General features: G+C 38.5%; 1 protein-coding gene across 7 annotated transcripts in view; it reads left to right on the forward strand.

The window, feature by feature from the left end:
- Positions 1 to 10649, forward strand: part of EPS8 (EGFR pathway substrate 8, signaling adaptor) — a 136836-nt gene extending 126187 nt beyond the window's left edge. For all 7 annotated transcript variants that reach the window (XM_061444657.1, XM_061444664.1, XM_061444658.1 and 4 more), the window contains 4 exons: positions 75 to 312; positions 3840 to 4020; positions 4466 to 4595; positions 9206 to 10649. In XM_061444657.1, the coding sequence (XP_061300641.1) occupies positions 75 to 312; positions 3840 to 4020; positions 4466 to 4595; positions 9206 to 9319 (663 nt within the window). In that variant the 3' untranslated portion in view covers positions 9320 to 10649. The remainder of the gene's footprint in view (positions 1 to 74; positions 313 to 3839; positions 4021 to 4465; positions 4596 to 9205) is intronic.
- Positions 10650 to 11347: the final 698 nt, after the last annotated feature.

The following is an 11347-nucleotide window of genomic DNA, read 5'->3' on the forward strand; positions in this document are numbered from 1 at the left end:
TTGCAGAAACCTGAGTTTGTCTAATGTCTTGTCCAAGTTCTGTTGTTGAACCGAGTCTCTCTGCATATTTTCAGAAACAAAGGACGGACTATATAGCAAAACAACCTGACCCAGCTCCTGCTACTCCTTCACCACCTCCAACACCTGCTCCTGTCCCTGTGGCTGTCCCCCTTCCTCCCAGCGCACCAGCACCTATACCAGTTCCCATGCCCAAAGCACCAGCAACCATCAGCCGCCAAAGCAGCACCTCTAGCGACAGTGGTGGTAGTGTTGCACGAGACACCCAGAGGCAGAAGCAAGTTCCTGTGGATCGTAAGTTTGTCTAGGGAGCAAGGAGAAAAATGTTTCTTCCGTTCCTGTGTGTTTTGTTTAATCCTTAAATTCCTTAAAACCTTGTGTTTCAGATGAATGTTTTTGAAATATTTAACCCTATGTTTAAAATACACATTTCCTATGTATGTGTGTTCCGACTCTCACTAATCACAATGGTAGATATGGGCAAAACACTTCTGCACTTGTCCTAATTCTAAATCCTATCCTTTTATGAATGACTGGGATCTTCAGTCAGTGGTTTTCCACACTGTAAATGCCCATGCTAGTATTCTGGCTAATGTATATGTTCCACCTGAACTCACTGCCACATTACAGTTTAAATTGCATTTAAAATCACTTAGGCTGGTTTTACACTTCTGTCCATGGTCATCCATATTTCTAGGGCATTTGCACCATTCTGAAACATGTATCCAAGGCTTGCAAGAAGACTTACAAGTCTGGCTGATGCGTAGGAACTATGTTGTAATAGTGTTGGAGACTCATCTCATAATCAGGTCCCCTTAGCCTGGTCAAAGCAACAGTGACTGGCAGGCCACTGAGCAAGCTTTCATGTCCTTGTTGTAGCTACATACCTTTAGGTGGAAAAGCATGACAGCCTGCATACAGCAGTGTGTGGCAGTCATGAAAAGTTCTGATTGAGGCTGCCTTGTGAGTATAAAGCCTAAGTGATGCTGAGGCTCCTACTCTATGAAAAGCAAGTTAAGTTAGGGGAACTATTTAGTCAGTAATTTCTGTACTAAATGTACTTCAAGCAATGTGATTGCTCAGCTTAAAAATAACTGGAACTCATAGGCAGGCATTTCCTATAGCTTTTAAACTACTAGCTGTTAAATAAGCTTTTTGAAGTTCAAGAGTTGACAGCTTTTCCCATTGTCTGCCTCCTGCCTTATCGGAAAATTCTATACCCACCTGAGCTAAAAACCGGCACCATGCAAAATCCTTTCTGCAGAAGGGGTTCTTTTCACCCCTGTCCCAAGTGAACGGGAAGCATGCCTGCTTGGATAACCACACTCCATCGGTGGAACCTGCTTTGACATTGCCTGGTGGTAGACTAGTTCTCACCTAAGTTCTGAACTTGGGAAGCTCTGGGACCTTTTTTAATCCTTTCACCTAACAGACTGGCTGGCTGGAAATTGTAAATGGAAAGCAGCCTGGCAGGAGGAACAGGCTTCACTCCTGCTTCCCAAGGAAACAGTATGGCCGGCTTCTGGCTTTGTCTGGTTTTTGGCAGTTTGTTACTTAACTTTTGGGTTTCTGGTTTTATTTATTAAAGAGATAGAAAATGAGGGTGTTTCTATATCTCTCTCTCAAAAACACACACACACGATCATTTTATTTCCATGTAAGAAGGACTTTGCATGCTGTAGCAGGTGTTCCCTTGTATCTGTGATGGCCTTCTCTATCCATTAGCAACCCAAAATGTGAAGACCATCCTGGCTTCAGGTACAGGGTGTGAGGTGTGAAGGGTTGCTGTAGCCTAAGTGGTTACAAGACATCTCTTGCCTTCTCAGCCTTCTCTGAGGCCCTAGGCCATGCATGACAGCTCCTCTACCCCGCTGGGAGCTGTTGCTCAAACACAGTTAATGGGCTTTAGGTACCTCACAGTCCTCAAAAAATAGCTGCCTCTGCAATGGTAATGTCCAGCCCTCCCCGTACACCAAGTACCTACCTGAACCCTGCAGAGAACACACAGTGTAGTACCTTTGAACTGAGGATATCTTGTTTATTTATGATAATGCATCTAACAACAGTAAAAATCTGTTATCTAACAGCTAAATATTTCTCTTTTGATACAGTCTTAGTCTAAATAAAATATAAGTCTTTCAAAATCTGTGTAAATAGAAGGAAGATAGCAATTTTCTTGTTCTCTTCCTGTTTTGGAAAAGAAACTGGTTTGTGCTTTGATAACATTGCCTAAAGGTTTTACTTCATATCCCATCTCAGACCTTCACATATCACTGAGCACATGTCATTTTGCTCTCTTGTTTCACACTCTGGGGGGAAGTAACCCAACATAATAGGGCCTGAATGCCTCAAATATTTTACTAGGCATAATTTTTCTGCTTTAAACCTGGGGCTATTTTGTAAAAGAAAGAAGAAAATGGCTAAACCATTTCTGTTTTGTTTTGTTTTGTTTTTTTGGTTTTGTTGGGTTTTTTTTATTGCAATTAAAAAAATATCCTAAAAGCCTATGTAAATCTTGGGTTTATTTGTCTAACTGGTTAGAGATGTTGGTCCTTGCAGAGGTTTTAAGAGAATTGAAAAGGAGAGAGAGAAACACTTTTGCTATCTTAGAGTTTTTTCATGTCAAAGTTATGGTCATTTTCCTCTGTTGCCATCTGTGTAATGGGAGAAAGGGAATAGCTTTTGAAATCTGAGTGCATCAGAGCAGGTGCTGTAGTCACTGTGTTTGTATTAAAGTGAAAGGATTGAATAAAGATGGCTACAAATATCTTGCTAAGAAAATCCTGAGAATTTTTGAAATAATTTAAAGTAGTTTGTCAAAGGATTTTTATAGCTATTCCAGAGCTACTGTATGGAGAGTTTAACTGTGCTAAATCAGTATCTTCTCTGTGCCCAGAAGATATTTACACCCTTTTGGATTCTACCTATTTTTGTGAAATTATCCATAGAAGCTTTTATATGTATGTTAAAAAATTTTACTGTTGTTATAATTGATTTTGTTGAAATGCATGAAAGCGTCTCAGTTTGTTGCCTGGTAATGACAAGCAACTGAACTAAGTACTTCAGACAAATAGGTTCTGTGAGATAGCGAGTTTGTGCAGTTTTGTTTAATAAAGAAAAACACCCGCAATGCTTTTGCCCAATTCCCATGTCTCTGGTGAGAGCAACAATTTTTTTTCCTCTCTTTTTTCCTTTTTTTGTCTTTTTTAACATGAAGAGTGACACTGTTTCAGCTGACCAGTCACTTCAGGCTTGGAATGCATTCAGATTTCTTAAAACCCCTTCAAAAATTTGATAGCTATAATAGCTTGTTAGACATAAGGTGATACGTGTCACTGGCAGGAAATATTTCTTTTCTACATTGATTTGCACTAAAAATGCACTAAAAATTATGTTTGTGGAAAGTGCTGCTTAGCCACGGTGTAAGCCGTCTCATATTCTTTCTTATCTTTTTTGTTTCCATTTTTATAACAATAATTCTATTTGAAGAATCGCGGACTATGGCAATTGAGTAACCCTCTGTGCCCATTTTCTTCCACAGCTTGGGTGCTGCTGACCTGTGCCTCTGTGACATCAAGTTCATCTCCTTTTTCCAGGGTCTCAGTTGAATTTTGAGGTTTAGGGCTTTTTTTGCTTTTGTTTTGTTTTGCAAAGAGAGAGGGAATATTGAAATCTCCATGGAAAAAGGAGAATGATAATTTAGTGAGATCTAGTGAATGAATCTTTAAAGAAAAAAGGTTTAATGTGTAAGTACAAGAAATGACCTGTCTTTGATGAAGCAACCTTGAGAATAACTCCTATGGGCATATTTCTCTCTCTAGGCAGGAAATCACAGATGGAAGAAGTGCAGGATGAACTTGTTCACCGGCTCACCATTGGCCGGAGTGCTGCCCAGAGGAAGTTCCATGTGCCACGACCCAACATTCCGGTAGTTAACATCACATATGACTCTTCACCTGAGGATGTAAAAGCATGGTTGCAGTCCAAGGGATTCAACCCTGTGTAAGTTTGAGGGAAATCATAAGAAAACTTCTTAAATTATTTTCTTATCAATGATTAGGATGTGGCCTGCCCACATTTTAAAATGAAGCATCCTTCTGAAGACATCTCAGCTGCACCCTTGGAAAAAAGTATTTCTTTTTCCATTGTGTGCATATATATATATTTCTGTATATGCATATATGTTATATAATCTCAATATATATCAATGTGGTTGTAGGTCTGTAGAGATACAGAATATATTTAGGAAAAAAAGGTATCTACTAGCCTCCACCAAAAGGTACATTTTATACCAGATACTGAATTGACTTCAAGAGTCCTGTTGCATAAAGTCTTGTCTTGATTTAATATCCCTACCTGATGATGTGGGATGAAGACAATCTACTACTCTGCCTTGATTAGTGTACTTTTGCTTTTTTTCTTGTTTGTTCCCTTGGTGTGACCACAGGACTGTCAACAGCCTTGGCGTGCTGACAGGTGCTCAGCTTTTCTCCCTCAATAAAGAGGAACTGAGGACTGTTTGTCCAGAAGGGTCCCGAGTCTACAGCCAAATTACGGTACAGAAGTCTGCCTTAGAGGTATGTATAACCCTTCTTACTAACTTGATGCTGGGTCACCAATTTTGAACCTGTAGAACTAAATAGGTCTTCCTGTGAGGCAGCTGTTTTTTCATCAGTTCCCATCACATGTACGTTAACACATCAAGTACATTATTTGTACTTGAGTTGTTTGAATATTTTGAAACATCATTCAGCCATCAGGACATCAGGTGGGATCTCTTCCCACCTGTAAAGTGGTCCACAAAGTGTTAGAAAAAGTGCATGGTAATACTTAAGACATTGTGTGCTGTAATCAGGCTGTAAGAAGACAAAATGAACCAAAAAGAACTTAGGGGCAAACAATAGGAGAGTGTAAAATGCCCTTTTTTGTTCCTTCTTGCTCTGCCTGGCAATTGGACAAACAGGTAATCCTAGTACTTTTGGTGGTGATGAGTTAGTTTTGCTTTATATTTTTAGAGGAGATATGTTTTATTAGATGTGAGAAAGTGGTAGCATGAGCCCACTGTTAAATCTTAAGGCCTTTCAGGTCAATGCTTATTCATCTGTATTGGTGAGTTCCTTAGTGGAGGAAAACACATTTGACTGCTAGCAGAATTACTGAGCTAAGGATTAAAGTGTTGTGTCTCTCTGTTCATTGCTCTGTTGGCAGTCTGCTTTTATTGTAGCAGTATTGTTCCTTACACACCTTATAAACTTGTATACAGAGTTGTGCTAGGGAGAACGCTTGCCAATTTTAAACCAGGAGAACTATGGGTGCATCTACTTCTTTTTAGAAATCTTTTTAAACTTGCTGTGGCAAGTGGAGAGATGGACTCAATGTTGTCTAGAGGTGAGGCTGACCCAAATGAGAAGCTTTATTCTTCACATCCTGTTTAAAATAAAATCTTGAGGAAGTTTAAAGTGTGTTTCCATCCCTACAAGAATCTGGGACTGTCTGTCTTAAATTATTTTAAGCTTTAACTACCAGACATACTTTCAAAGACAAGTTTATGATGATGCATATTTTACAGTTTACCTATCAGCATGGATCAGAGAGCATTGATTTCTAACACTGTTAAAATTGCTTTATTCTCTTCCTCAAGTTCTGCTTTCCAGTTAGAGGAAGGGAGAAATATTTCACTTTCTTTCTTAGGAATATATGTTGCTACGGTCCAGAGCAATCCATCATTTATTTCCTAGTGAGGATATCTGTGTATTCAACTTTTCTGGAATGTCAGCTAACTTATTTCAGTTTTGTAAGGCTTCTGTATACTGACAGGGAAGTGGCTTTGTGGTGGAAGTTGGTTTGAAAAGCAGAGATGCACTGGAATAGTAGGAGACTTTTTTTTTTACTCTGTGCTGTTATTCTGCTTGCCTTGGTTAGGTCTTACTCTTCGAGTAACTGAGCAGTCAAAACTTGTTTAATAAATCCTCTACAAGTGTTAATAAACAGGTACTGGTAATTTAACAAAGTAACTGGATTTCGTTAGTGAAAATGTAATTGAAATATTTATTTCTTTCTCAGTTATTTGAGGTTTAACTGATGAGTTTCAGAATTTATGTAATTCCTGATTGATTTAGCCTGTTATTTACGGAGTTACTCAAAACATTAAGTTGCATCTTCCTTTCTGTCCCTACAATATTTCACGTTGCAAGGTTTAGGAAGGCTGTCTTTGTTTAAGAGAAGCTATAGGAATGAGTACTGCAGTCAAAATGTCTACATGTGACCTAGCAAAGATGAGCTGCTGTGTTCTAAACAGGGCTATGTTCTTACTGCTGGAACTAAAAATGCTGCCAATTACAGAAACATTTACGCACACACATACTTGTACCAGTGTCGGGCCCAATTTACAATTGAATGCTTTTTACAAGCTGCTACTGGGTTATGGGTTTGATCACCGTAATTGTCCTACATGATTAATCAGTGATAAATTTTCATGAAGTGCTCTGGCATCCTTTATTGCAGTAAATGACCCGGGTGTTAAGTACAAATAGCAATAATAGCCAGAGACAGAGCAAACCCACATACTCTCTAGTATTATAGAACTCCATGACTCCTTTATTATTTCTACTTGGGATCTTCCACAAGTGTTTCTGGATTCATACCATTTCTGCAAGCCAGTGAAAGCCTGCCTCTCAGATTTGGGGCTGCATTCCCAAATATGGACATCCAGATCTTTACCTTTATGCATCTGTAATTTTCTTTATAGTGTTCTTCTATCTCAGGCAGATGAAGTCAGTATTTTGCAATGGAATTGCAATTATTGTTGGAACTTAGTAATTGTACCCTTATGAGGAAAAACCAAAAAGTAGCAAAAAAAAAAAAAATGTTTTTACCTTTTTTTCATGGTAATTCCATTTAGCCCTGAATCACACCAGAGTTTAAAACATAAAAGGAAGCAAGACTCCTTACAAAGTTTTGTGGCCCCTGTATAAACATGACCAAGTAACAAACTGCAAGTGCAAGGAAGGTGTTTGGGGCTTAACAGCTTTCTTGAGCATAGCCAAGCAAAAGCGGAAGGATAACTCTGCATGAGACTCTTGACAGAGAGCTGGACATAGCCAGGGCCAAACACCTCCTTTCTGCCAGAGGAAATGGTGGTGGCAAGAAGCGGTGTCTCAGGAGGAGGTGGGATGCACCACACTCTCTGTACTGATCAAAGTATCCCTCTTGGACTCGTTTTCTGGGGCTGCTCCAGAGAGTTGGAGTTCAGCTTGTATGCCAAAGACAGTGCATTACAGCAGCTTGGCTGGTCATATAAATGGATTTACCTTTTCATTGCAAAGTGAAAATATTGACAGTGTCCATAATTATGAGGTTTTATGTGTCCATTTCCTTAACTTTTCTTGAGCATTTCAAGCTCTGGTGTTGAAAAGTCCTACAGAAGATAAGCATAGAGACACAGGATCCTGAACATGACTTTTGTCATCTCCAGAAGGGGTAGCACTTCAGGTCCACATTCTCATTGTCTTACTACTCCATCAGTAGGAAGCATGGGCACACTTCACTTTAGAGCTGGTAATGGTTTCTGTCTGATAGTATCAAGTTGCCTGGAAGAATAGCTTTTTCTCTTTGACACCTTGGTAAAAGGAACAACCTAGACACAATTCGGGTTGAATGATGGAGTCAAGATCTGGTTAGAGGCTAAACTGGATAGATCACTAAGGCCAAGGTCTGGCAGTATGTTCCAAAAATTGTATTGCTAAGAACAACCCTAGGCTATTTAGTGATGCTGTACTCCACCTCTAAGTAGGATGCGCCTCTCCTGCTGTGCCACGTGATACATTGCAGTTGGGTCAGTTGAGCAGTGTTTCAGGCTCATCGGTCATGTTGTTATTTATGTTATCAGGAAGGTAAACTGTTTCAGCCCAGCCACTCAGTCCTTTTTAGGAAAATATATCTACATGGCATCTGATAAAGCACACTGTTGGGTATCTGCTGATGGTTTTTATGCATGACTTCAGTAACGGGTGACTGCTGCACTTGCTCTGCATCTGAAACCAAGTGGCCAAGGACAAGGTGAATTAAGACAAAACTGCTCTCTCACCTTCAGAGAGTAAATTATAAGCCCCTTGCTTTGCCCTTCCGCTCTGGGAGAAGAGAACAATGGTAATTTGCCTAGGAGAAGCATTGTAGCCTCCCTCCTCGTGGACACCTAACCTATCTGCCAGGTAGTGGCATCAGATATTGCATTATAATGGATATAATGGGATAAATCTAAATTAAATTTTATGTAATTGGATAAATTTTCAGAGTTCAGATCAGTTGAAGGACTTAACAATCCTGCTTCCTTATTCAGAGGCTATTTTGGAAGCTAGTTTTGAGGCTTGGAAGGTCATGTCATAGCCAAATAACACACTAGCAGATACAGCTCTTGCTTTATAATCCCCTAGTTTTATTCAAAGTCATGCACACTTTGGAAAGTTCTGCTCTAGGATATGTACCCTGGCCTTGCTAATAACTTCATTTACATTGTCAAAGCAATATGTTTGCAGCTTGGTCAGCAGACGTGTTTTTCACCTGAAAAGGTGAAATAAAGCCTTGTCCTCACAGCACTTCACTGTTGCTAATATAGTAATATGATTCAATACTTATTATTGTACTCTAAGTTTGAAACCTGTGTCTCTGAATAGCAAATGAATAATGGAGTATTGTGTCATATGAGATACAAGGATTGGATCCTTGCTTAGGCCTTGTCTATGCAAATCCATGTGCATGCATTAATTTTGTGTTTACATAAATCTAAACCCCCCAAGGGTTTATAAGCTGTATTTGCCAAATGCGATTAACCTGATTTTTAAGTACTCAGGGGTGGAATCCTAAAAACTTTGTGAGCTTTAACCCTGCTTTTACTGAAGCAGTGTTTCACCTGATAAATATCTAAAGCTTCCAGGGGTTTGCATGAGAATTAAAGATGCTCAGCAGTGCTGAAAGGAAAGATGAGGCTTTTAATAGGTTTTTTTTTCAGGTCCATATTTAAGGACAGTGTAAATACTTTCCTATTCCAAATGTTATTTAATCAGATTCTTGGCACATTTTCAGTTCTGGGGCTGCAAGGTGAGTTAAATTGTTCAAATGGCAGAATGTTGGCAGAGGAACTTCGTTGCATGTCAAAACCACAAATGAACTCTTTTTTATTTGTTTCTAGGCTAACAGTGGTAGTTCAGAACTGCAAGAAATTATGAGAAGACGACAAGAAAAAATCAGTGCAGCTGCCACAGATTCAGGTGTGGAGTCCTTTGATGAAGGAAGCAGCCACTAAATGTGTTTTTTTCCTTAATTCCATTGTCCATAGCATTATATCATCCAGCTTTGCTTTAGGAAGCAGTGAAGGGGAGTGTCTTACTATATTGTAAACATAACTAGCCACCATAAAGAAAATTTACAGTAGTATCTACAGAATTCCCTGCTGCTGGCTTCTCATTGTTAAAAGTGAACAGTTGAGAAATTCAGTGGAGGTTCTTGACAGGTGAAAATATTGGCACATGACTCATTCGCAACCAAAAATGAGTTGTGGCTTGATGGAATTATATGGCAGATAAACTGGAAGGTCTTTGTGGTTCATGTGAGAGAAGCTGAGCTAGCAACTAAAAAGCATTTTAACCCTTCTGTAATAATAAGATTCTGAATTCCATCTCTTGCCGTAATGTGCAGTTCTGTCTTTTTGGCTCAGTCTTTCTTGTCATGCATTCGGCTGCAGGATGTTTACTTAAGCCATTGATGCCAGTAATCAGAGGAAATGTTTAGAGAATGAACAGCAGCCCAGCATAGACTGAATCTTTCTTGAATCACTCCCATGATGTTTTATTACTAATGATGCTGTTTATAGCAAAATAATACTGTGTACCATGATTTTATCAATACTTCACCTGTGATGAACTATAATATTGCACATGAAGGAATAACTAGAAAATAGTAACTCAAGTCAGCTCAAGGAGGTGGTGATCAGATCTGCTGTAGGTAGCCATGAAACAATTCACAATACTTTTTTTTTTAATATTACGTTATTTTTTTAATAATACAATTTTTTTGTCTGTAACTTAACCCATCAAAAGAGCCGTGTATAATCTAGACTTCTCTGTGTATTGATCCCAGATATCAGGTTTTCCTTATGTAAAAAGCTATTGTGCCCTTTATAAATGTAATCTTCTGGCAAAGTGGATTCCTGGAGGCAAAAGGGGAAAGAAAGAAAACATTCCTTCCAGCAAATATTATTTTTTGAAGATCCAGTAATTTTTGTCACAAAATACTCTGTTGTTTCACATGGTCATGTGATTTTATATATAATATATGTATAATATATAATATATAATATCACTTAATTTAGACAAATTTAATCATCTAGTTTGATTAAGTTTCATAGTGCCTTTTTCACATGAATCAGCTTAAAGTCTGCAATAAATAGTATTTCTTGTCTGTTAAATAGTTGTATCTTTGTGGCTACAAAGATGGTATTGAAATAAGAAAGTGTTCTTGATTTTTGCCATTAGTTTGCTCTTCCTCTGTATACAAGGGAAAGAAGAATCCTATTCATTTTTCATAAAAGAAAAATTAAAATCTTAATAAAGGTGTTTAGTGCCATTTATTGTAAATGTCCCTACAAATGCTACTTCTGAGTGTTGGTTATGTGTCTGTGTATTTTTACATTTAATATATATTATTTATGTCTTTGAAAAGTACGTAGGTTCTGCACCTGTCATTTAAATGTAGTCTTATCCAGAAATGGGTCTAGAAGTGAAAAATCCCAGACTGAAGACTCCAACTGCCATAGCAACCCCTAAGAAATGGAATCTTGTCTTACCCAGTGACAGAAATGGTTATTTTCAGTTCCTTTCTCCCTATAGGCAACATTTGAACCAGAACACCTGAATAACTGCATCCATTCATCCTATATACGTAGCTTTAGGGAGGAAGATTGTTTGTCTCACTGCCTGTCCTATAGTTACAGGTCAAACCCAGACTTTCAAAGGCTTGATGTGTTCTCTGATTCACATGTGAAACTTCCTATTCCCTACCCTCTCTAGTAAGCATCCATAACTCACCTGAAGAGTGTTCTGTTTACATCAGTCCTCTACATTGGAAGGTGAATGATTAAGAAAATGAAGATCTGAAACTACTTTTACATAGATACTTTATTACTTGTAAGTACAGGAGCAGGAAACTTTTTAAAAGGTCTTTGAAATTTCATATTTAAAAATTAGAGTCACTGTCTTTTCTCATGGAAAATCATAGAATGGTTTGGGTTGGAAGGGGCCTTAAAGAACATCTAGTTTCAACCCCCCTGCCGTGG

The sequence above is a fragment of the Pezoporus flaviventris genome, unplaced genomic scaffold, assembly GCF_033815535.1.
Source record: "Pezoporus flaviventris isolate CSIRO_AGI_PZ_B2104156 unplaced genomic scaffold, CSIRO_AGI_Pfla_v1 ptg000002l, whole genome shotgun sequence".
Taxonomy (NCBI): Eukaryota; Metazoa; Chordata; class Aves; order Psittaciformes; family Psittacidae; genus Pezoporus; species Pezoporus flaviventris.